Source organism: Scardinius erythrophthalmus (assembly GCF_964197995.2).
Source record: "Scardinius erythrophthalmus genome assembly, chromosome: 23".
Classification (NCBI taxonomy): domain Eukaryota; kingdom Metazoa; phylum Chordata; class Actinopteri; order Cypriniformes; family Leuciscidae; genus Scardinius; species Scardinius erythrophthalmus.
In genome coordinates, this window is record NC_138243.1 from 20,926,315 (window position 1) to 20,953,079 (window position 26,765).

Consider the following 26,765-nt stretch of genomic DNA (forward strand, 5'->3'; position numbering starts at 1 on the left):
TTAAGTGCTAAAAACATTATAGCTGAAGTTCTCTTGCTGTGGTTTGAAATTAAAGTTGTAGACCCCGATTTTCCTTTTGTGATACACCAATCCTGCGATGGCAGCCAGGGAAAACAGAAACACACCAACGCCAAGTAGAACAAATCCAATAGTATGCAGAGTATCTGATGTATCAGTTTGCGGCGATGCTTTAAAAAAAAAAAAAAAGATTTAGTAGTGATTTTGTCAACTGAAATGATGTCCTTATATACAAGGAATAAAGACATTATGTGAGCATTCATATTCATTAGTACTCAAGTATTCACCTTTATGTAATCTGTTTAAGGGTCCAAGAGAAGCCTTTGTCGATTCAAATAAGTTGGAAGCCCTGTATGCCCTCCCCATACATTCCTAATGAATTGCAAAAAGATTATTTATATTTAAACTGTCTTGCATTGCCGTTCTCATGCTGTTCTTTTAATTTATGCAAAAAAGTAAAAAATAAACAACAAAATGTGAAAGAAATAAAAATAAATCATTTGTCAAATAAATTGTAATACAACCACAGCAATTATTTAATTATGTATCTATTTAGCATAAACTATAGTGGTCCCAATATGTATTTGGACACTTAGAATACATCAAATGTATAGTATAAAATAAAATAATTTCAGGTGCCACTTAATTCTTGGTTTGTGAGGCCTAAGTGTCCAAATGCTTTGTAAGGCCACTGTATATGAATGAATTACATGAAATGTAAGCTCTCAACCTACAGGTCTACAGGTGTTTTCCTGAATTTCAACACAGATCTGGATCTGGCAGTGCAGGTAGATGACGTCCAGATTCACGAATGAGAAGATCTGCACTGACAGCAAAGACACAGTGCCGTTTCCGTTCTGAAGAACAGTTGTGTGGGAGTTTGCCACTGCACATCTGAGGAGCAGTGAGAGATGTGTGAACACTGGCATTACACAGCGTGTTTCTAATAACAGAACAGTTCAATGTTGACAGTTGAGCACCTGTGACTATATATCATGGTAAAACCTAATTTTAAAAGATAGGCTACACTATGAAACTTTTTTTTTTTTTCAAAATTAACAAAATTTAAATTATGAGTCAATACATTATCAATCCTTCTTCTAAAGCGTGGTTTTCGTATTTTCACTATGGAAAGCCGATTATAAATGTTAATATTTTAGGGTACGTTTACAATGATGTACTAAAACCAGTTATTTCTTTGCATTTTTCGTGCACAATTTGTGTTTGTGGTAGCCTATCGTGTAAACAAACGGCCAAAACACATAAAAAGTTTTACTTTACGATTTTAGTTGAAAATGGTGTCGTGTAAACGGCGACCCCTTAGACCTGGCGGGACGGTTTTCGTGGGAAATTACATAGCCTACATACGTCACTCGCGATTGCGTTTCTTGTTATATCCGGACCGTAAATAGAGAAAAGATTCTCCGAGTGACATAGTTTAGTTGTCACAGCGAGCGAGAAAGGTTGACATGGCACTAAAAGACAGATTTACTAAACAGGGCAAATTAGTGTGTAAGAGCGCAATTTCCAAAAGAAGCGCCGATGGGAGTGGAAAGTTCTGCGCGTGATCTACTGACGACGCACAAATTAAAGAACACAGATGCAGCCAAATCATTTCCATAATGACCAACACAAACTCCCAATTAGCGTCTGGTTTAAGACAGTTTTTTTGGGCACAGTAAAAAATGGCAAAAATACTAGTAAATTGACTAATCACCTTGCATGATTCATTTACTCTTAAGGTCAGCCACAAAAATCCCCCTGTCCACGCCTTTTCAGCACTAATTTATCACTGCGTGTCTTTAGTAAAATTCTGACAGTAGTTTTTTAATGCCAAAAGAGGGTTTGCACTGGCAAAACCATCAATGCAGGTTTGAGAGGTGGCACCCCAACAAATCTTGCGATAATCACGATTTGCTTTACGGCACAACGTCACATACATCAACAACATGTGAAGCAGCCTCTATGGAAGACACTAGCACGCGTTTCAGACGTGAATCATGGCAGAGTCGATGAAGAAAACAAAGAAAGCACGGTCAGAAAAGTCAAGGAAAAAAAACGACGGCTCTGCGTGAGTGGTATTTACGACATAAACGTTAAATACAAGTACTCCGCAGCGACTCTAGGGGTCGCTTTTTGAGAAAAACCGAAACTGTGAAGTGTGTCTTTAAAAGCTGCAAGTTCTTGCCAAATGAAAATAGCCATCGCAAAACTTACATTCTCATATTGAAAGACATTATTCAGCTGTACCCACCCATCCAGAAGAAACACATGGCTGGGTGACTCTGATGAGTTGCTGCTTGAAGTGGCCCAGCATTTGCTGATGACAACTTTGATTTGAGTGATATTAGTGTTGATCGCAACCTCAACAATGACTTCATCATCAGGGTAAAAGGCATAATTCTCAGGTAATGGAGACGTGCCATTCAGCAGACGCACTGTAACCTGGAAGCTACCAAATCCAGCCACTGGGTTATTGATAGTTTCAAAAGACCTAAAAAGACAGGGTTTGTTAGTAGCGACAAAATGAGTTTCACTCAGAAATCAAAAATCTTAAAGAAAATTAAGCCTGTTTTGCTTTTGTGACCAAATGCTATTTTTTGCATTTTCATGAATTATATTTTTAATAATATATATTTAATGGTTCTTAAAACAGTCTTCATTTTCTTTTTAATGAACGTAAAATGTGACCTGGACACATGAGATTCACCCACTGAAAACAACAAACTAAATTACTGGAGTTCCCACCCCTAAGTTAGGTATCTGGTCTCAGTTTGGTATCTGAGTTTAGGAAAAATGTATGCTGTTTAATATACGCTGACATAATTAACACCTTAAACTGAGTCTAGGTGTACTTGACGTGACAAGAGACGGGGTACTGAGCCTGAAAAGGAGAAAAACAAGCTCCATAGAGACAGTTGCTATGGAAGCACTGTACCTTGGGGGGTCGGATCCCGCGGAGATGAGGATGCGACTGGGGTAAGTGCAGATGATGGGAACTTCTAGATGCACACTAGAAGCCACCGACACATTTTTGTATAGAATCACAGTAAATGAATTATGGGTGCTGTTCTGAAAGACAAAAAAAAAAAAAACATTGGTTGTTATCATACTAAATTCTGCATAAACCAGTTTTTATAGTTAACAAAAACTAAAACCATAACACAACTTGTAAATACTTTATTTTGATGGTGCACTTCAAACATTGTGTTATCTAAAAGTAACATTGCACCTATACATGTCACCGAGCCACACGATTATAGATAAATTGAAAATTATTTGTTTCAAACATGATTCTGACCAGACAACTAAACATATTTATGTTTAGTTTAATAATTTATGTTAATAACTAAACATAACAACATGTTAATTGCTGCAGTTAATCTTAATTAATGTTTTTTTAATCGGATTGAATGAATGATTCAATGAATCACTCATAAATACTTCACTTGTTTCCTTACAGGATGAATCAGCATTTTTTGAACAAATCTCTTTCTGAAGGAATAACCAAAAAAATTACGTTGGCTGAATGTCTGATGCATATGGCACACTTTACTTCAGGATTTTCATAGTCGTCATCTGGTTGAATTCTACAGGAGACGTGTGTGTCACGTTCTTTAATGGTCTGCCTGGAAACAAATGCCGTGACGCCAAATGCCAAATGCCGTTCCCCCGGACGTGAAAACATAGATGTTATCTTTTGTTATGCTGTAAATTTTACTGCAAAATCACTAACACTAAACTGACAATAATGTAAGCCACTGGGAGACTGCAGACGGCTGTCATTCACTGTACTGCATTAATAGAAAGCTAGTTAATAATATAAAGATTTGTATTACAAAGTATTTTTCCAAAATTAAGTTTTAAAGGGGTGGTTGATTACGATTTTACTTTTCTAGCTTTAGTTAGTGTGTAATGTTGCTGTTTGATCAGAAACAACATCTGCAAAGTTTTGACGCTCAAGGAGTTTTGAAGCAAAAGGAGATATTCTTAAGAAATTGCATTTTATGGACTACAACAAATGGCTGGTAGGGACTACACGACATTCCTCCAGGTTACTGACATCACTAACCCTAAAATGTACATAAACCCAGCCCCCAGAAGACGATTTACAGATTATCAAGACAGAATATGCAAATCAATGACTAGAAGATAACTACACATAAGCTACATAAATTCATCAACTAACCATTCAGAAATGTTGTCATTTCATTTTGAGTCTCTCCATTTTGTCTGACTCCGGTTTGAACATTAAAGGTAACTAAGGTCTTGTCGCCACCTACTGGCGTAACGCTGTAATCTATACAGTCGTTATTTGAATGGCCATGTTAGAGGTGATTTACTCTATTTTTATCGCTTCCATGATAGACATCAATGTTTATATCCGAACTATAAACGTTTATCCCAGTTCTTCTGTGATAATATGAATTGTCTGTTTCATATTGGCTAATAGCTGTCTACCTACATGCCATCTTATCTTTCTGACTCGCAGAGTTGAATGTTCCGCTGGGATTTTGTCAAAGGTATAATATACACGGGAGAATCGTTTTCGTTTAGGAATGAGATCACGGGTGTTTAAATCGAGATTACGATCTTTTAACGATTAATCGTGGAGCTCCACAACTAACTAGTAGGCTGTTATGGAAAGGGTTAGCAGCAGAAGTTGACATGCACTTGTCAAAGTTAGTTATAGTAAGAAGAATGTGTGTTGGGGGATCATCAAAGTGTTGGCAGATATTAATCAGACAGTCTACTAAAATTAATACTCTTATAAGCCGAAGAATATCTATTATGGGATGTCAAGTGCATGTCAACTTATTGTATAATAAAACTGGCTTAACTTTATACAATAAAAAACAAACTGAAATAAAAACAAATAAAAAACAGTAACATAAAAAACTAAATTACAAAAACTTTAACTAAACTAAAAATGAATAATGAAAAAGAAAAAACAATCGAAGGTATTAATAAATATTACAATATTATCTTGATAATGATACTAAAGTTGCACTGATATAAACTCAAATGTATAGAGTTAAATGATACTGGAGGACTTACATGCTCTAGTGTAATACCACACTTATCCCAAGCTGTAGTGACCCACGCATGGGATCCATTTTCTCTGTTGAGAACACATTCTGGTTTACCAAGGTAAAGGGCATTCGCTGGGATGCTGTAGACCATGAAGACGTCTTGCCTTATGAAGACAGATATATACCCTAGGCTGCACTCAACAGCTACATTTGCGATCAAATGGACTTGGATGTTTGATGTCATGTGTGCGAGCATTGTTGTAGTAATGTTTGCTGGCATTGTTGTGAGTCTGTTAGTTGTGGAAGTCGAAGACACTGTTGTTGTGGTGATGCTCTGAACATGAGGTGTGCTCACTGTACTGCTCATAGATAGGTTTCCAAACGTAGTTTTTGTAATAGATGTTGTAGTGTCCGTGACAGTGGAATTTGAAGATACTCCAGGATAGTTTGTGGTGGGATTAACGGTTGTGGCGTTAGGTGAAGCTATGTCATGAACAGGAAGAAACACAGAGGAGAATATAATAACAGATACAGTATATCTGAATAAAATAGCTTTTCGATTGAAAATGCTTTTTGAAATAGAAAAAAATGTAGGGAGGACTTGATTGTATCCACTTAGAATTGATTGGATTGTTGTCACTTGCTAACAGAGTGCTTCAGGGATGACATATTTTGTAGGCCAAAACCCAGAAACAAGTTAGCAATTAGCATTTTAGCATTTCCGGTTCTGTTGTCCTGAAGTCAATGGTTTTATTGAGTGGGTTAAATGCCTGAAATAAGGTCTGTAATTAACACAGGTTTAAGATATTTTCAAGTTTTGTTCTACAGCATTAAAATAAATCAGTGAAAAAAAACTTTTTTTAAGGCAAAAGTCTTTTAAAAGGCAATTGCTAATAAGTGGCTTAATGGGACTACAAAGGACACTAAACGTCATCACATCGAACAGGTAAACTCGCTACTACTATCTACTCGCTATTACAATTTATAATTGCACTTTTGTAACTATTCTAACTCAATTTCAGAGAAAATGTTTTTTTAAGTAAAGACTGAAAGAGTTATTAAAAGCTTAATGCTGGTGACGTTGAAGTCATGTGACTGTGGTATAGTTTGTTTAAAGCCTACATTTAGTTTTTTAACTCTATAAATTGTAACGTAATTATGCTTTAAAATTCATAAAAGTTATTTTCAACTTAAATGATAAACTTTTGTTGGTCAAGCAGCTTGTTTTTTGCAATAATACAAAAGCCAATGGGAAAATCTTATTGGGTTTTTGTCAAGGGATCAACCTGGGTGATGCAAAATTCTGAGTTGGCCTACAAAAATACGTCATCACTGTGGCACTCTATTGCTGCAGCATACCACATCCATACTGTCATTTTTAGTCACAAGTATCTGTGCATGATTGACTTCTGTTTGTCTCGATTAAAGGTGTGTGACATTCTAATGAAATCTCTCAACAGTAGCATTATACAGCATGTACCTTCACAGCTGCGTCCTAGTCTTCTGGGGTTGGAATCTGTGTATCCAGACCAACAGGCACAGGTGTATGAGCCATTCGTGTTTTCACAGGAAGCCCACGGAGAGCAGTCCGCCACAGCTGACACACACTCATTTAAATCTATAAATAACAAGAGACCAATCACATCTCAAGTCAACATGTCACATCATTAATGAGTGTGGAAACAGTTCCAACATCAAACTTCATTTAATGTTTAGTAATAACTTCTTTAAGTCTTTAATACATGAAAGAATAACCCATACCTTCTGTGTTTATACTGTCTACTGTGTAGTTAGAGCTTTTCTGTAGAGACGCAATAAAATCTCTGGACATGCTAGACATGGTCAGGTTGCTGCTGGGTTGAAAACTGATGGAAAAGTTCACGATTACACTGCCAGCTGAGAGGGATGTGATCTGGATGATGACCTGCCCAGAGTTGACTAATGCACGGGTCTCTGGAGGCAAGTACAAAAGAATCTGCAGACACATTTGAAAGAGTATCAACACATTTTTGAAAATTATCTTGGTTATTATGAATCATATAGCTTAAAACAAAAGATTTTTGCATTATCTGATGAAAATGTGAGTGCTTGCCCATGCAAAACACTAGGGTGTTGCTATGTAGTTGCTAAGGTGTTCACCACCAAGTCTCAATGATTTCAAAGTCACATTTAGGTCCAAGTGGTGCTCACTGCAGAGCCAAATGGCATTCAGTGCAGCCTTTCTGGACATAATGGGTGGGGCTTGACGTAGTCCAGCTCCACCTCAGTGGACCTAATGGGTGGAGTTACGTTTAGCTATAGGGTTATGGTAGGGTTAGGGTGTGGTTAGACCAACCGTTACATTAAGTCCAGCGAGGGGGAACTGGACATCAAGCTCCCCCCGCTGTGAATCAATGAAGTTGACTACAGTATACTCCAAAATGAATCTCATATTTACATTGTGTCTACACATTTTTCGATATAATTAGAACAAAATGAGCATATTTCTTCTGTGCCTCTGGACATTGATTTTATGTGCTAGTCTGTGATTGGTTACTGTGCTCATTGCTGAAAAAAATAGTAAATAGAAACCTTTGAGGCAAAGGTGAATCAACACTTCTCACAAAAAGAGGCAGCAGTAATCATAATCAAGATTATTTGTAGAGTTAAGGTCCTTGCACACTGAGTCCAAAATTCTCAAACCACATTTCCACAGACCTCACGTTGTGTCAATCACGTTTACACACTACCTCTGAAAGTTCGTCATCATAAAAAAATTTGGAACGGGTTCCATTTTCTGCGTTTATTGCATCCGTAGCAAGCATTTTTAGAGGTGTTTTTTTGACAATTCAGAGCCACCAAATGATGAATACGAATGGATGATTGAAGAGTGTATTTTATGTCAAGCTTAAAGTATTATGTTGATACATTTTTAATCATGTGTTTAGATAAATATGGAATCCATCAAACCTCATCTATGACACTTCTACAGAACTCCTTATATGCATCACTGTTTGGGTCACTCAAGGCCTTTGTATAGTTCATGTTTGTAAAACGGGCCGTAGCTAGAAGTGACTGTCCATCTAAAGAAAACACAGTATTTAGTTACCTTAATATGAGCACATTTTATCATGCTGACACCGTAATATACAGCATAAACTTCAGGAATCTATAATCTGTGGTATTATTATAGTCTGAATTTGTAATAAAGAAAGTCTAAAATTATACATAAATTACACATTAAGCACTTAATACTAATTAACCCAATGCTATACTTGCCTGTTCTCACTTTGATCTCCTTGGAGTTTCCCTGGTTACCGCATACAAATGGAGTGACACGTACAGTATAAAGAACCGCAGGATTCAGGCTATTGAACGTCCAGTTAAAGTTCTCCACATGCGATATGTTTTCCAGCACAGTGGTCCCTTGTAGCAGAACCAGGTGGAAAGTGACCCCAGTTTGGTTGTTGGTGGTCCATGCCACAAGAAAGCTTGATGCATTTACGTCATAAGAGAACAGACTGGTGATCTCAGGTAGGTAGTCTTAACAAAGAAAAAGAAGTTAGTAGTTGGATAGATATATGGCTATACAAGTCAAAACAGGCTACACACGCAGTGGATGAAAATGAGGGGGGTTCAAAGACATTCGTTTTAACAAAAGCGATTTTTGAACAATGAGTTTCCATTAATAACTGATTCAGACCAATTCTAAACACAGATTTACCATGACTTAAAATTTGATAAACATTATACTAATTTAGATCTAGACAGATTTAGAGATGACCTCTTTAAGGAGATTTCTTAGATTCTCTTATTAAACCTGCACAAAAGTTTTTCTTTATTTACATGGTTTTAAATTGTTAATTATTATGTATCATCTCATGATGATATAATCAACAACACAAATAAATATAAAACCTGCAAATAAAACAATGCAACCATGTTAATTATTCACACCCCTGTGCATGCTGGAAACAGGGCAAATGGGACTAAACCACAAAGCCATTTGTTTTCTGTCGGCCTTTTTTTTCAGCATTATTTACTTGATCCAAGAATCACGTATACTGTGCCACTTAAAATGTATTAACAAAATGTCCTCTGCCTGTATGTGTACTTGGCATTTTTGCATTACACACCGCATGTAGAAGGAGGTTGGCTGATGGAAGAATTGTTTAAACGTGAAGAGGGATCAGCAGTGGATGTCCAGATTGGTCCAGAGGAGATGGGAGTCATTTGTTCTCCATCAGTGATTGTTCTATTACCTTAAAAAAGAAGGGAAAGCAGCACAAACTAGATTCAAAGTGATTCCTGATAAAAATGTGCATCATAACTGATCATTTTTGACAGAGTTGGAGATAAGCAGAACTTATTCCTACCTGGCGGGGGGTGAGTAATCGAGGATGGAGTAGTGCTGTTCATGAAAGGTTGCATAGTGACAGTGGGGGCTGCTTTAAAAAAAAAAAAAAAACACTTAAATGAATTTTTGGTCCTTTCAGAATTATGGAGCTTCATAAACAAAACAAAATGGTGTGTGCACCTTTAAAAAACAGGTGTGTGACCAAAAACATCCAAGAAGGCCTTCAGAAAAGCAAAAGAAGGAAACGGCTAGGGCTCTATTTTAATATTAGACAAATAAAAACGTTTCAACCCTTTAAGTCTTCGTCAGGTAGCTTCATGTGGTTGATTAAATGATTGTCCTTTCTTACCCATGCAATCTGTTCCTGGCTGTGAAGGATTGAGGTCATGATACCCATGATGACAGGCACATGAGTAAGATCCTTGTGAATTATTGCAATGTGCCTGTGGAGAACAACTGTTCAATTCCGGAACTGCACATTCATCCACATCTGTGTAGGAAATGATAATGTATCCATGAGTGTGTTTGTAAGATGTGGATTCATCAAGATAATGGACAAGCTGTAATTATTACTTAAAAGTTCAAATAGATCAGTGGTTCCCAAAACCTACAGCCATTAGGCTATGTTAAGACTGTGTCTTAAAGTCCCACTGTGGTGAAAATCAAGCTTTTAATGTTGTTTATATGTCTATGTGGTGTTTTTAATATGATTTAAGACAAACCATGTGCAAATTCATAAATCAACACCATTGCTGAAGATTTTCTCCTTAAAACTGCAGTGAACCAAAGACGCGGTTTGAAATCGTTGGTGCTTCTGACGTCACAAACTACCTTGTAACCAATCATGTCAATGTGTGATCATCAACAAGTGGATCTCTGAGCTGGGGCACGTTCAAGTTCAAAACGGTGCACAACGTTTTGCTACGGTTTCCGGGTTGAACGCCATGTTTCCTGGAAACGGCGTGCACCGGTGTGCAACGGGGTTTGAGATCCGTTTTCTCTTGTTTGGTGGGTGTGTCAGAACTGCAGTCCAATAAACAGCAACATGTATATAAAGCACGCGGTATTAAAGTGAACTCGCACAATGTGTTCGATGCAGCTCGGTATATGCAACAACTGAGGATATTAGAAGACATGTTTGTGTAAGTTTTATTGTAAAAATATAGGATATCAACATAATGATGTAGTTGTTTATATTTTTAGCTTCATTGCAAGTGTATGACATTTGGTATAGAAATAAACAATGGTAATTAAAGGGATAGTTCACTTTGAAATTAAATTTTGGTATGTTTTAGCTTACCTCAAGGGCATCCAAGATGTAGGTGTCTTTTTTTCCGCAGTAGTTTCAATTTTGGTATTTTTAGGTCAAACCGTTCTTGTCTGACAGTCATATCATGCAGGTCTATGGTCACTGTCTCAAAGAGCATGCACAGAGTCCAAATTATCAATGTGTACTTACGATGGGGAATTGTTTAATTTGGACGATGGGGAATTGTTTTAATTTGGACTCTGTGCATGCTCTTTGAGACCGTGACCTTAGACCTGCATTATACGACTGACAGACAAGACCGGTTTGACCTAAAAATATCAAAATTGAAACTACTGCGGAAAAAAAGACACCTACATCTTGGATGCCCTTGAGGTAAGCTAAAACATACCAATATTTAATTTCAAAGTGAACTATCCCTTTAAGTGCTTTTCCTAAAAATGAGAAAGAAAATACAGGGTATTAAAACAGTAGCCTATGAACTACAAATAAAGTCAGTATGTGAGGCTAAATAGATGCGTTTTAGTCTGAATTAGGTAAGATGTGTGCTTCCATTTCAGTTTCAGCAATCCCTTCACTCGATTGGGAAGGTCTCTTTTGTTTTGGGCGGCAAGTGCAGTAACTGTAACATTGGAAGTAGTATTAAACACATTTATACCGACTTCATCAGGCTCCGAAAATTCTTCACAAAGAACACAAAGAATGGCCTTCTCAGCTGCCATAGTTGCAACTCTTGCGTCATCAGAACAGTGTGTTCAACGCATCACCGTTTCTGTTTAAATAATGCCTGGTTCAGATTACACGATTTTTTTTGTCTGTTACGATAGTCACTGTGTCAGACTACACGATTTTGACTCCTAAAAATCTTGTCATGTCGTGGACAAGAAACATGTCAGACTACACGTTGCTTTACGACCAGTCATCGCGAGCCGTCTCTCACACACACATTTACCCGCACATATATTACACACGCACTCACACACACACACACACACACACACTCTATCTCTCTCTCGCGCGCGCGCGCACAGACACACACACACACACACACACACACACACACACACACAATCTCACACACACACACACACACACACACACTCACTCATTCGCTCGCTCGCTCACTCACTCGCGCGCGCGCACACACACACACACACTCTCTCGCTCGCTCACTCACTCACTCTCTCGCGCACTCACTCTCGCTCACATACTCACTCACTCACTCACTCTAGAATCCGTCGTGGAGGACCGTTAAAAAATTAAACATGCTATTTTTGTCGTGATGTCGTGAAGCATCGCAGACGCGACGTAGGTTGTCGCCCACTATGACACACTATACGAGATGAAACGATCGAATCTTGCGTCACGACGCCCGTTGTCGTTTACGAATCCCCACGACACCCTACGTCAAATGGATCGTGCCAAAATCGGGCTAAAATCGTGTAATCTGAACCAGGCATAACGTTGTGCAACGTTTTGTCGGGGCTGAACGCAGCCCAGGTGTGAGTGGGGGCGGGGCTAATTTGCATATTCATAGAACGCGTATACTAAAAGAGGCAAGGGTGTAGTGTTTTACATTCAAGCTATTTTAAGGCATGACTTTTTTCAAGGAAAAACGATTAATATGTCATTTTGGTGATCAAAGGTGAGTTTTAAGGGAACAAATGGTTGACTACAGGGGGACTTTAAGAACTAGTATGACCAACTAGCAGTTAATTAATCTTACTTTGGGTATCAAATTAGGCCAATCTAGGTATGTAACTGATTTTAAAAGTTATGAACAGTCATAAATACATAATGGATTGTACATTAGACATCGAGCGACTCAACACAATACAAATGCATTCAAAAATATATAACATTGAAATATGTTACTATTCACATTAAAAGCACATTTTGTCATTCTTGACTAAATTAATCATATGAAATGCCAATCACGCTCCCTACTTGTCGTACCTTGGACCACCACACTAGTCACCTCCTCAATGTTTCCCAACTGATCCAGTCTTGTAGAGATATCTTCTTTAAATAAGACATTAGTAGAACAAACCAGCAGTGATGAAGAGGTTGTGAAGGGCCCTGATGACCATGACCGGACATGATGCACAGAAATTTCAGCAGTTCCCAGAGCGCCAGTTACCTACGGAAAGAACCAGCAGTTACATCTCTGCAGATCAACATAGCCACTAGACAAAGCCTATGGGCTATTTCAAAATGTAGTGTTTGCTCCAAGTATGCTGCCTAGGTAGGGAGCTCAACTACCTAAAATTGAATGATAGACTGATGATTACAAACCACAGAGTGCAGTAGTCTGGTGTGGTTGAAGAGTCCTTTGTCCATAGTTACTAGCTGAAAGCTTGTCTTAACTGTTATTGTCACATTGAAGCAGGTTCTGTTGGCTTGAGGACAAATGGACAACTTATTGAATGTTATTTAACAATGTGCCTATTAGAATTTTGGAATGTAGTGTATGGGATTGTGTATACCTGATGGTACTGGGTCTGAGCACTGATAGATGTTGGAGATGTTTTCTGTCTGACAGCATTTTTGCCACTGAGGACAATCTATGTCCCACTTGCACATGGAGCCAGAGGAGTTTGAATTATTCCACAGAGACCTCGTCACACTTGTTGAGGGACACAGTCCTGGCTTAGATGTGAATTCTGCACTTCTGTTCAAGGCTAAGATAATGACAATATCAATAAATAAAAACACTTTTACGGTAAAAAAAAAAAAAGGCTACAATAATAAATGCTGATTAAGACAATCCGCAGCATCGCTTCTCTTTCCTGGGACAATTTTACAATCTATCTCAAATGAATTTTTTTGAAAATACTCACACAAGGCACAGTAACTCCCAACTTGTTCGTAGCCATGACAGCATTTCATGACCTGTTTGGACATGTTATACACCTTTGTTTCGTATGCTGTCTTATAAACCACGACGTCACACATTGCCCATGGCAGCCACCCACCACACGGTCTCCTCTGGGTGTACGAGGTTGGATAGGAGATCACATTGGTCACCGAAACAAGCTCAGTTACGTTACACAGATGATAACCTGACAGAGTCCGGTCATATCCTGAAAAATGAAAGAAATTCTAAATTGTCTGGAATGGACTAATTTTACAATCTTATAGCCATTAATTACTACAGTCGTCATTGTCACGTGATCCTTCGGAAATCACTCTAATATGTTGATTTGGTGCTCAACAAACATTTATTTTTATTAATAATGTTGAAAACATCGTGATAGTTTTGTGGAAACCATAATACATTTTTTTCAGGATTCTTTGATGAATAAAAAAAGTTAAAAAGAACTGAATTTATTTGAAATTGTAATAATATTTCACAATTGTAGTAATACTTGTTTGCTACCTATATAAAAAGATATAACATTTAAAAGAGATTCATATTTATAGACAACATCCCACCATAAAAGAAAAATCAATGAGATCATCTTATTATTATTATCTTTTTTGGAAAAAGAAATCTCCTTAAGAAGTTCAGAGGTGAAACTATTGCTCTGGTTTGCTAAGATACCAAAGTATGAAATCAAATGTCAGAGATTTCACTATGAACTTTCTCATAAAAACTTCTACTTTTATCCACATTCATTTGAGATACTTTCCCTGTATGTCTCATTTTTATTTCTATTGGAATTTTTAGGAAAACATCTGACACAGTTTTGATACTGAAATGAAACATATTTGGATAACATAAGCAGATTTCTCCTACCTTCAAATAAAGTATTATGCCCCATTCCAAGGCCAAGGAGAGATGTGATTAACCAGGTAGCAACGACCCAATGCATTTTGAATCTTGATTTGCCAAATTCTTGCTTCTTGTTTTTAAAAACCAGTCATTGTGAACAGAACAGGTTACTCTGTGAGCTCCACATACACTGTTGAAAGCAAACCCTTCTTCTTTCCCCTCTCCCATTGCTCTCCACAGACGCCCTTTAACTCCCTTGAGTCTGTTCTAATTGCTCTGCACAGGTGACTCCTGTAACAACAGTGGAAAATCAATGGCATTTTTAAAAGCATTTCACTTTCACCTACTGTATGGTGTAATATGTGATATTGACGATTTACCTTTAAGCCATGGTGGGCTGGTAGTGGGAATTAAAATTCATTTTGAAAGGGTTTTGAGAATAAAATATACAGTAGCGTAAAAATGACTAAACGTGGTTTGATTTTGGTCTTGTCAGACATTTTAGTCATGGCAATAGGCTTTATTTGAGTTAATGGTGAGAAAATTCCCTAATGATGCTCTTCGTGTTTTTCAAAGTGTCACCATGGTGATTTTACACACTTTTTCAAACCTCTAAGCTCACGCTTGTTGAACTGCAAAAGGCTTTTTGCTTCATGATATTTTCTTCCTGGTGCAAATTGTGCTGTGACTGAACCAGCTAAGTTAGAATTAGCAGTGCACATAATACTTAGCCTATGAGAACATACTACAAGTCATAAATACACAGACGCACACATACGGACACCAGATTATCAGCAGCCAGCCTGGCATTTGGATAAATCTAGCAGCTAATAAATGTGGTGTGAAAAATTGCCTAATTAAAGAATGTTAGTGTTATGCGCTCACTGAGTGACTAATGTGTTCTCATGCAGAGAGCAAGAGAGCATAATGTACCGTGTGCTTGAGAAACTACTGAGGGGATCATAATTCAACACGTTATTTGTCAAATAATAGACTGAGGAAAATAAATCGAGCTCAAATATATATAAAATTACAGTACAAAATATGTGGTATGTCTGTATTGCAGTTTCTTTTAAACAGTGAGCTGTTCCTGCTGTGTTGAGTCAGAAATTATATGGTGTCCAAACTACACGCTGATTTCAAATCCTGATTTAAGTGAAAGTGGCACATGGAGGCCAAGTATGGTAACCCATACTCTGAATTTGTCCTCTCTGCATTTAACCCATTCAAGTGCAGTGAGAAGTGAACACACACAATGCAAACCGTGCACACACAGACCCGGAGCAGTGGGCAGCCATTTTTGCTGTGGTGCCCAGGCAATTCTGTGCCTCACAATTCTAAATATCCTTGATAGTTTCAGGTTTTCCGTAATGATGGGAACCCTGGAAATAGAGCATGTCATCTTCCTACACAAACATCAAAAATCACTATGTGTGATGGTGTTGAACTTTCACTTTCATATTATGAGTTAACTTGCTTGTGGGTAAACACAATTTAACTCTCCCCAAGGAAGATATAATGAGTACAACGTCCGTGATTCTTTGACAGACTTTATTATTCATGTCATTTTAATTAGTTGCAGAGGGAAAAGAACCCAGATCTTCTAGAATAATGGGCGATTTGTTATTCACTCTGATAAGCACGCAACATATACAGAATATTGTTGTACAAAAATATATCGTGTCTATAAGCAACTTTAAGTATAATAAAAAAGTCTTTCAGAGCAAGTTTGTTTAGTTAGATGCTGCAAAATTAAAATGGTAAAACATAATTCTTCGTGCTGTAACTATTATTTTGATAATTAATATTATATTTTAATAATATTTTTGGGTAATTTTTATTAATCAGATGGAAATTATTTTCCAATTCAATACAATTAAAGCTCTCACTTTTACATAAAATGCACACAACACATTGTGCAAAAATAATTTTTAATTTTTAATACAAGTTTTCGCAAACCTATTATTAAACAGTGAATTAAGTAACAAATACACGTTGTTTCAAATCACTTCCAGGGGAATGACAACACGTTTCTTTGGAAGTGCTGATTTCTATATGTATACCTTAAAGTCAAAATGCTTCCTGTTTCTTTAATAAGCATATGCATGCGAACTCAACTCAACCGTTTATCAGTCCGTCATCCTCCGCTCATGCTCATTTCCTCCATGAACGCCCACAGGCCACAGCTTATGCAGCAGCCAATCAGAGAGCAGCACACGTGACGAGCGTTCTTAGCGATGACCTCATCCCTAGAGTGGGATGACGTCAAATACAAGATGGATGGAATCACGACTGCTTCATGCTCAACGCAACTCTGAAACAAAGTCCAGTGTCGGAGCTCCGCGGCATTCAAAGCCACCAAACTAGGGTGAGTTGAAATGCTGAACAACTTTATTTCACCGTCTAACTGAAGTAGTTGGATGTTGTTTTGGTAAAATGTGTCTTTCCTGACGTAACGCTGAGGAGATTTTCTCGCTCTCTCTCTTTCCTGACATAAGCGGCTGCTCCAGCCTGTTGTGCAGGATGCGACGTCTGCGCAGTCGGTGACCGAAGAGGTGTGTGTGTGTGTGTGTGTGTGTGTGTGTGTGTGTGTGTGTCTGTGTCTCGCGCGCGCAGACGCGTGTTAAATCGATTAATTTCCTATCTTGTGAATAGAAGAGTATAGAAACGCAACCAGTTGCCTGTATTTTGTGACGTGTTGGGTAATTATGGTCACAGTTTGGCAACGGCGAATCAACAAATGATTTATTTGAAATGGAACTCGTGGTTAAGAGGGAGGATTATCTAGCGAAATCATTTAATGTAAAAATACTCACTCCGCGTTTTCATGAGCGAGTACTCTAGGCAGCGTAAAACCAACTGTAACGTTAGACATGATGTAATCAGCGGTCCTTGTGCGCATGCGTAGACACTGGGCAGGCCCGGTTACTGCATTTTCTGACTTTTATTTGCTTGTTGTTATCTTTTATGATAACATGTAATTTATCAGATTAAAAATTTTCAATTAAAAGTTCTTGTTTATCTCGTGCAAATCATTATGCTTTTTTTCTCTCTGTGTTTGCAGACATATAGTTTTCTTTTACGCAATAACAGTGTTTTATTTCATAATAAATTCATGTTTCCAATCAGGCAAAATGTTGCACAGTGTATGTTGCTCCATTTTCTTTTTTTATTACTATTATTTATTTATTTTACAATGGCCAAAAGTGGTGTCCGGCCTAGGAAATTTGTCAACTTCCTCCTTTATTAAAATATTACAAACATTTGTTATAGATTTTGTAAACATTGCATAGTTGTGCTTGGAGTCAATTAAGTTTTATTTGTGATAATGCAATGAAACACACCAAATTGTGCAGACATAATTTTTGGCCAGGCTGTCAAACAAAGAAATTATGAACACGTGAAAAAACAAGAGAAGAACCAATGAAATATTAATAACGGGTTATGTTTTGTTTTTTGTTTTTTTGTTTTTTTTTGCTATGCATTATTTTTTTAGCATATTAAAATAAGTTAGAACCTGTAGCTGTAGTTTGCATTTTTTATTTGTTTTGCCAAATAGGCTAATTTAAATACCTTAACCAAGTTTAGTATTTTGTTCTTCCCTCATATATATATATATATATATATATATATAATACACATATACAATTTTTAAATGCAAAATATTTTCCTCTTTTTTTGTTGTTGTTTTGTTTTTTTGTTTAATCAAATGTGTAGGGACATTAAAAATAAATATCCCCTCCTGGCATCAGTTTTTGGCTTAATTGTCTTAACCATTTTAATCACAAATCACTGGTCAGGAAATTAGCACTGTAACACTGTAGCCTAAATAAAGTAACTTAGCTTTATGGAATAGCCTTCCCTAACTTGCAGACAGCTTTTTACAGGAAGAAGAGTTAATGTTAATAGCTTTAAACAGTTCATGAGTAGCTGAAAAACTTCTCCCAGTTTGTTTGAGTTTAATGTAAGACCAATCTATATATTCACTATAGGGTTCAAATCTGGACTCCAACCAGGCCAAAACATGAGCCCGATGGACTTGTTCTCAAGCCACTTCTTGGTTGTCATTGCAATTTGTGCAGGAGCATGATTGTCTTGTTGAGAAATAACATCTGATCGTTCCTCTTTAGATAACAACTTTTCATTTCTGGGAAGCAAGCCATTCTGCAATATTCTCCTGTATTTCAAAGCATTAAAATACTTTTCACAGTGAAGTAGCTCAACAATCCCAGCAGCTAAAAAGGCTCTGCATACAATGACAGCTCTTCCTCCATGCTTCACTGTGGTAGAGAGATGCATTTATTATTATATTTCTCAGCAGATTTTTGAAGGCACCACTCTGGAGCATCACCATGCAACTCGTGTTTCATTGTGATTCATCAATCCACGCGACTGCTGAACCACAGTCTCTGAATCAAACTTCCCATATTCTGCCAAAAACTTCATTTTCTGAGACCGCAATGGCTTTTTTAAGTAGTGCATTAAAATAGCAGTGCACTTAAATTTAGCTAATTTCCTGAACAATAATTTGTGGTTAAGACAATTAAAAGCTCAGTGTTTCGCCATTTTGGGCTTGGCCCTTTGTTTTCTTTTCTTTTTTTGCCCAGGAGTGTATACTGTAATGCAGTGGTTCTCAACCTCAACTCCAAGGTGCTTTATTATTCAAGACAATATTGGAAGGCTAAATATTAAGAATATTAATGAGACCTTATTGTAAAGTCTTACCAGTATGAACATTAATGAACAATGGACAAACAGTGTATTTATAAATGAAAAGAAATCGCTGTTCATTTGTAGTTTATGATACCTTGTGCATTAAGTAATGTTAATGAATGAAAGTATTACCAAGATTATTTTGATGTAACTTATTTTAAGTCACTGCTGTAACGAATTTGCAATGTCACTAAATTTGTCTTTTCTTTTGTTCTCCTTCAAAGCCAAAATGGAGAGCCTGGGGCACTACTGTAACCCTGCACATGGTATTTCACTGCTGGGTGCCCTCAATGAGCAGCGGTTGATGGGTCAGCTCTGTGATGTTGTGTTGTTAGTGGGTGATCAACAGTACCAGGCCCATAAAAGCATCCTTGCAGCCTGCAGTGAGTATTTCCAGTCTCTGTTTTCCAGAAGGGACTCGGAGAACCGCTCCATTGTTCAACTTGACTTCTGTGAGCCTGATGCTTTTGAGATTGTGCTAAACTACATCTACTCATCATCTCTGTTTGTGGAGAAATGCAGTATGGCAGCAATACAGGAGCTGGGCTATAGCCTCGGCATTCCATTTCTAACCAACATCATGTCTATAAGACCTCAGGCATCATACTGTGTGTCGAGAAAACAAATGTTGCTCTCTGAGGAGGAGGAGGATGGTGCTTTTCAAAAGAGAAGTGTTATTGTACATCAAAGTCAGGGTGAGCAGCCTAATATGGAAATGTTTCCAAGGAAAAGTTTGAGTCTTCAGGGAAAACCATTTAAACAGGTCACAGAGCAACCCTCGCTCACACACAATTTCAGTGATCAGAGCCAATCCTCAGGACACATCAGACCAAATGAAAAAGAATCAAACAGTACCTCCAACAGCAGAAATTTAAACAAAAACACAGTTGAGGGTGACTGCAGATCTATCATCTCCTCTCCAACATCCATACTGAGACATCGAACTGAATACCGATCGCCATCTACGAGGCCGCAACTAACATCCTCAGTGTCATTCAGTGAGTCTGTACAGCATGCTAGCCTACAATCAGATCAAACTGACACCACCTTCAATGGCAGAATGGATGCATCGCATGATTCCAGACCAGTGGGTGAGCAACATGGCCCACGCAACCAAACTGTTGACCGAAGTGGGCCACTTATTAAAAGTCTGCTGCGCAGATCATTGTCTATGGATAGTCCAGTTCCCGTTTTTTCTCCAGCTTTGGAGCTAAAGGACTCACAAAGTCGAGAACAGTCTGTGGTCAAGTTAATGGCCACAACAGCTAGGTCACCATCCCCTGAAAATGAGGACCGGGTGTCAAAAGATATGCCACTTCTTCTCAGGTCGAGACAACGAAATGCGTATGAGATGGACGGCACTCAAACAACTCAACTCAGAATCAAAGCAGAGCCCAGCAGTCCCCTTGCCGACCCTTCTGAAATTGTTCGCATTACTGTTGGAGACAACCTGCCGGTAAATTTCAAAGACTTTCAGGCAAATTATGATGAAGGTCCCAGGGGGTATTTTACTCCCTCGATGAAGAGGAAGAGTAAGATAGATGGTAGTTATATGCCCTTTAAGAGATCCAGGCCTGTTAATGAGCATCATCTGTTGCATCAGGAAAGCACATTTGATGAGGTACCTTACAATTCCAACATGGACGCTAGTAATGAGGAACCTGGAGAACTTCGGCCAAACAAAATGTTTAAGTGCTGGAACTGCCTGAAGGTTTTCAGGTCCAATGCGGGTCTGTATCGCCACGTAAACATGTACCACAACCCAGAGAAGCCGTATGCTTGCGACATCTGCCATAAGCGCTTTCACACAAACTTCAAGGTCTGGACTCACTGCCAAACCCAGCATGGTGTGGTGCAAAATCCTGCACCCTCCTCCAGTTCCTATTCGGTCCTGGATGAGAAGTTTCAGAGGAAGCTAATCGATATAGTCCGAGAGCGGGAGATAAAGAAGGCCTTGATTATGAAGCTCAGGAGAACCAAGCAAGGCCTGCAGTCACAACCCTTTGGCAGGAAAAGCAGGCGATCAAGGTCATACGGATGCCCCTACTGTGGCAAAATGTTTTTTTTCCAGTCACACTTGAAGCTACACATGAAGGGACACTCCGCTGAGCCGGCTAACCTTGACACGGATGCTGAGAGAGACCTTCAATACAAGCAGCAGCAGCAGTTGGCACATCTTAAAGAGAACCAAGATAAGGACGTATTTTCTTGCCGGCTCTGCAATGAGAAGCTGCCCTCTTTGCCTGAATTAGAAGACCATGAGAGAGCTTGCAGGTATGCTACAGTCTGCCCATACTGTGGACTTCGATTCTCCAACACAGTCGTCAAGAAAGACCATGAAGCTCACTGCAAGTACAAAAAGCTGACCTGCCTTGAATGTATGCGCACGTTTAAGTCCTCTTTCAGCATTTGGCGTCATCAAGTGGAAGTTCACAATCACAACATGATGAGTGTAAAGGAGCAGTTGACTCTCGGCCTCCAGGAGAGCAATCACGACGAATCATCCAATGTGTTCGGAGTTCCTCCCTCTTCTCAGGAGTTGATACGTGACCCCAGAGAGGAAGCAGTGTACAGCGACTCATCTGTTCCACCCATCTATGATTCTGAAGACTCATCGTCTTATGTCCCAGAGGACTTGAGCGCTCACGGTCAAGGGGAGCTGCAGGTCAAAGAGGAACCTCAAGAAGAAGCAGTATCAGCCAAGGATAACGTGAGCACCGGATCCGAGGAACCGGGCGTTTGGCCTTGTGAAAAGTGTGGAAAGCTTTTCAGCAGCCACAAAGACCTGGAACGACATCAGGAACTGCTTTGCCATATCAAACCCTTCATCTGCCACATATGTCATAAAGCGTTCAGGACCAACTTCCGTCTCTGGAGCCACTACCAGTCCCATATGTCCACACCTGAAGAGCCAGGGATGAGAGAGATTGACAGGCTTCCGTCTTCTCCATCTCCTTCTCCACCTCTTACGATTTCCATCCCAGAGCCTCCAACTTCTCAAAAACCTCCACTCACAGCGACCTGTTCTGGGGTGGACACCTCAGAGGAGGAACCCAGAGGCTCCATGTCACCGTCAACCAAACTCAAGAAGCCAGAGCAGGACAAGACTAGTGACGATGAGCCTGGGGAACATTCAAATGCCAAGTCCAACAGCACAGACAAAACTATCACCCCGCAGGAATCCGACACACTTTTTTACCATGCGCCAACCCTCTCTGCACTCACCTTTAAACGGCAGTACATGTGCAAATTCTGTCACCGGACATTTAAGACGGCTTTCAGTCTGTGGAGTCACGAGCAGAGCCATACGTAAGAGTGATAAATGCAGTTGCACATTTGTAGCCCTTAACCATTGGAATCAACTAACTTGGACAGTTTCTCTTTTAAACATGATTTACTTTGGGACACACTTGCAGCCAAAACCCAGGGATTTATTAACAGCATTTAATCATACTTAATATATCTTAGTTCTATAAACAGTATTCAGAATGCATCTTGGATTGCATGCCAAGAGTTTCTTAAAACAAATTTGTTTTCTAAAGCATTTCCCTGTATTATTTTTTATTTTAGGTTTATTGTTCAGTGATCAAAAAAGACTGTTAAATGAAACGGACTTCTTTCACCTTAAGAACTCTTCTAAATTACTTTCTTTGAATTATTGCAAACAAATGTGTGATGACTTTTTTTGGGTTATTACACAGAAGATGTACACCTCTCTTGTTTTAGTGGCCTTTATGCTGTTATTTAGCACTTTCAAGCAATTCCAAATAAACATTGTTCTCTATTAAAAGCACAGGCTGGTGTAGACATGGCTCTTTAGTTAGAAAAGATAGATCCGTCACATCCAAAACTAAAAATTAATTCCCCTTTTTCTACCTTAAAACGATGGCTTTAAGTTTATTTTTGCCCCATTTAGATTTTTCTGTTACATACACAATTCAGCCCTGCCACTGTTGTTAGAACTATTAAAGGGATAGTTCACCCAAAAGTTGACGGTAGAGAATATATTTTAAAAATGTTGGTAACCAGACAGTTGACGGTAGCCATTGACTTCCTACTATAGAGATCAATGGCTAACGTCAACTGTCTGGTTACCAACATTTTTAAAATATATTCTTTTGTGTTCAACAGAAGAAAGAAACTCACAGGTTTGGAACAACATAAGAGTGAGTAAATTGTTGTGTGAACTATCCCTTTTATATTGAATTGTTGCTTTGATAATTTAAGCACCATATAAAAAGCAAATCTTAAGCAGACTAAAATGTGTGTATCAAACTTTGTGAACATTGACAGAGGTGAAGAAAACATGTTTATAATTTAATTTCAACATTGCTACTTAAGTTGTATTTTTCGTTTTAAGAGTATTTTTGTTCATGTGTTTTGCCAGTTCTGTAGGCTTTCATGGTATTTTTGTTTAGAGGTTGTGGATAATATTCAGTGATTGTATTGAACAAATAGAAGGCTTTATGTGTACAATTAGCAGGTTTGGAGTGACGTTCTTTAAGCTGTTTAGTGTGTGCCTGCAATGTGGATCTTCTAATACTTTTGTTGTACAGGACATGCAGTATATGTGGGAATTACTTCTCATAAATGTGTAGAGATGAAGTTTAAGTAGATATTCACACTGTATCAGTACTGTATCAGTACATTGTGAGCTCCACCATAGTGTAAGCTCAACTTACCAGAACTCAGTACTCAGTGATTAATGAAGTCTTGATGCAATGATGTTGAATGGTTGGACATTCCTAATGTTCAGTGGCCCTTTTCTGTGACAGTATGACCCAGAGAAGATCTTTATTCTAAAATATTAAAGCACAAAAGCCGTAATCTTATATTTAGCAAATATTTTAAATATTAGAAAGTCTTCTTCCCTTACATTAGGGGATGTTTGGCTTAGCAAGCTTGTGGCCTTTAAGCACAAAATCTAAATATGTTGCTTGCTCTTTGCATTTTCCCTCAGCTACTGTCATTTACTCTATATTTTGATGGATAAAACAGTAATACATTCCTTTTGATCTTATCCCCCCAAAAAGGTATTGATTAATGAATAAGTTGGCTATTTCTCAGGATAGAAATACCTGATTTAGTTTGCATTTACTTTTGTCCCCAGTATTACTTGACGCTTAACATCAGCTTTTTGTTTAGGGTTAAAAGTTAAACCATATTATTAGCAGACCGATGATAAATCGAGCATTTCACTCAGTAATTTCTTAATGTGGTTCATTGAAAGATTGTATGACATTAAATGAATAGTGATGACAGAACAGAAGGTTTAATCCTCAAACACATTTTTATGGTCTTTGTTTGTACATGAACATTATCCCCCGGTTTCACAGACAAGGCTTAAGCTAGACTAAATTGCATGTTTGAGCTGTTTAAACTGAAGCGACTTGCACTGACATATTTTAAGATATGTCAGTGCAATTGTTTTGTCTCAAGTGTTTTGCCCTGATTGAAATAGGACCTAATCCTGGCTTAATCTAAGCCCTGTTTGTGAAACCGAGCCATTATCTTTTTTGGTATTCCTGTGTTATCACTGCAATAACTAATTTGTAAGCACTTGAATTGTTCTAATGTGGCTTTAAAAACTGTATCAGTTTTTGTGTTAAAGCATTTTCTACTGTTTTCTGTGCTTGCTTTATAAAATAAATATCAATACTGTGTAACTTGTGTTTATTTCATCTACCGTAATTATGGACATAGTGTCAGTTTAAAATTTTACAGAAAATCTTGTAATTGATAATATACAAAATAATATTTAAATGTGGGAAGAATTAATGGTAAAGACGTTTTTCATGAAATTTGCAGCAATATGTTGTTATTAAGAACAGGCTTTAAATGACCATCTAAGTGAATTCATGGAAAAAACACCTACTTGTGGCATAATTGTGATGAATATAAAACAGTTAGCAATTGTTCTCACACACTGCATTTTCCAAGAACACTAACACACATGTTGTTCTTAAATTTGTGTTTATCAGGGTAACAAAAAACACAGACAAATTCAAAAGAACAACAATATGATATAATTTAGGATGCATAAGTAGATTTATTAAAAACAAAAACAACAAAAAATAACAACTAGATGCTTGTTAGAATTATCTGAAAGATAGTGGATATCATTATCCTGGAAAAGTGTAGTGAATTTATTTTAAATCCCACTAATGTGATTTTCTATTTTTTTACAAGATCATCATAAATGTCCAACGACCCTTAGGCTCCAGCAGCTTCACGGTCACATTTTTACAATGCCAGCGTGTCTTTGATCAGCCTCCTCATGGTAGTGCTCACTGACGTGCCCAGAGAATCTGTGATCTGGTACGTGATCTTGTACAGATACGGCTGGACGTCTTTCAAACTCGTATCAAACACATTGTCCACCTCTGACTGCGTGGGCATCTTGGGAAGATACTCGTGACGGTTAATCACCTCCACGATGTTGATGACTTTCTCGCCGAGCTTCTCGCCAACTTTCTCTCTGCAGATCTGACGCTCCTGTTCGTTGGCCAGGTTCACCACGTTCACCTTGATGCTCCAGACCTCCCAAGGGATGCATTCATCAGAAAAGGGCCAGCGTGACTTCTTCTTCTGGTAGAACTCCACAGAGATCTGACCCATGCCATCACTTCCGGAATTGCCAAGAGCATCCTGGGTAGAAAAAAAAGGTTGTGATTATAAAAAGTGCAATTAGTATTATAAGTATAATATCAAATAACGATAGTCAAAATCATTAAACGGATAGTTCGCCAAAAATGAAAATTCTGTCACCATTTACTCACCCTCGAGTGAATTTCTTTCTCCTGCTGAACACACACAAAAAAATATTTTGAATAATGTTGATAACCAAACAGTTGATGAGACCCACTGACTTCCCTAGCATTGCACACTATTAAAGTTAAAGGGGCCCATCAACTGTTTTGTTACCCAAAATCTTCAAAATATCTTCTATTGTGTTCAGCATAAGAAATACATTCATACAGACTTGGAACAACTTGAGGGTGAGTAAATGATGACAGGATTTTTGGGTGAACTATCCCATTAAGTGTAACTGTAATCAAAAATACCTTAAATTCTGCTACCGCTTTCCTGATGACCCTGTCCAGCTCATCAGAAGACACTCGCACGAATGTGAAGTCGATGAAGTCGCAGTCCACGTCTTGAGTTCCCACTGTGCCGATGGAGTACGTGCCCTCTTTCTTATAGTGAAATTTGCCTGTGCTGCGGTGCAGGAGGATCGTGTGCAGGAGGGCTAGCATGGCCTCATCCACCTGCCTGCCCTCCACTGACACCTCCAGGACCTCTGATCGACAGTTCATGCTGCTCTATAATACGGTTCTACAGTTATTAAAACAAAAGGGCTTTCATTCGATCTGTTGATCTGAGCTCAAATGTGTCAAATACAAATAGACTCGGAGCTGTACACCTTCAGCTGTTCTGCGTCTAAAAAGCGCCACTTTAGGCTGAGTGACACAGCCTAAGATTCGAAGTTCTAAAAAAAAATATGGACATAACAATATAATTATGAAAATCAAATGTAATTTAAGACTCAAAAGGGCGTTCACAGAACATATTTACCTGAGGTACGAAATGTCGACGCGCATTATTTTTTTCTTGCGACGTGGTACTCTTGTTTTGTAAACATACGTCAAATACGTACAGGGCGGGATAAGGGACATTTTAGTT

At 38.2% G+C, this 26,765-nt stretch overlaps 3 protein-coding genes across 6 annotated transcripts; 1 reads left to right on the forward strand and 2 right to left on the reverse strand.

Annotated features, from left to right (window-relative positions):
* On the reverse strand, nt 1-14,588 carry umodl1 (uromodulin-like 1; the record flags this gene model as incomplete). The annotated part of the gene is made up of 17 exons (XM_081353900.1): nt 14,394-14,588; nt 13,495-13,737; nt 13,141-13,335; nt 12,950-13,053; nt 12,611-12,794; nt 9,737-9,877; nt 9,407-9,478; nt 9,167-9,292; nt 8,310-8,573; nt 8,001-8,113; nt 6,813-7,026; nt 6,532-6,669; nt 5,407-5,534; nt 2,957-3,090; nt 2,273-2,512; nt 761-912; nt 1-188 (listed from the first exon to the last, which is right to left on the reverse strand). The coding sequence occupies exons 1-17, from the start codon at nt 14,467-14,469 to the stop codon at nt 1-3; spliced, it is 2,712 nt and encodes a 903-aa protein (XP_081210026.1). The 5' UTR covers nt 14,470-14,588.
* Nucleotides 14,589-16,620: 2,032 nt separating this feature from the next.
* zbtb21 (zinc finger and BTB domain containing 21) lies at nt 16,621-24,741 on the forward strand. Its single transcript, XM_081354133.1, has 2 exons — nt 16,621-16,737; nt 19,307-24,741. Exon 2 carries the CDS (start codon nt 19,312-19,314, stop codon nt 22,393-22,395), a length of 3,084 nt encoding a protein of 1,027 aa, XP_081210259.1. The 5' UTR covers nt 16,621-16,737; nt 19,307-19,311; the 3' UTR covers nt 22,396-24,741.
* atg101 (autophagy related 101) lies at nt 24,669-26,739 on the reverse strand. Of its 4 annotated transcripts, XM_081354137.1 has the most exons (4): nt 26,658-26,737; nt 26,506-26,571; nt 26,147-26,404; nt 24,669-25,730 (listed from the first exon to the last, which is right to left on the reverse strand). In XM_081354137.1, exons 3-4 carry the CDS (start codon nt 26,396-26,398, stop codon nt 25,326-25,328), a joined length of 657 nt encoding a protein of 218 aa, XP_081210263.1. In that variant the 5' UTR covers nt 26,399-26,404; nt 26,506-26,571; nt 26,658-26,737; the 3' UTR covers nt 24,669-25,325. The 4 variants fall into 4 exon arrangements, with proteins under 4 accessions (XP_081210263.1, XP_081210260.1, XP_081210261.1 ...); XM_081354134.1 differs by having other exon boundaries at nt 26,147-26,571; nt 26,658-26,739; XM_081354135.1 differs by lacking the exon at nt 26,506-26,571 and having other exon boundaries at nt 26,658-26,718.
* Between the last annotated feature and the right edge of the window lie 26 nt (nt 26,740-26,765).

Excerpts from the sequence above, each read along its gene's own strand:
- atg101 (XM_081354134.1), bottom strand. The coding sequence starts at position 26,398 with ATGAACTGTCGATCAGAGGTCCTGGAGGTGTCAGTGGAGGGCAGGCAG. Across the intron at positions 25,731-26,146 it reads AAGCGGTAGCAGAATTTAAG|GATGCTCTTGGCAATTCCGG; the intron begins GTATTTTTGATT and ends TTTTCTACCCAG.
- zbtb21 (XM_081354133.1), top strand. The coding sequence starts at position 19,312 with ATGGAGAGCCTGGGGCACTACTGTAACCCTGCACATGGTATTTCACTG.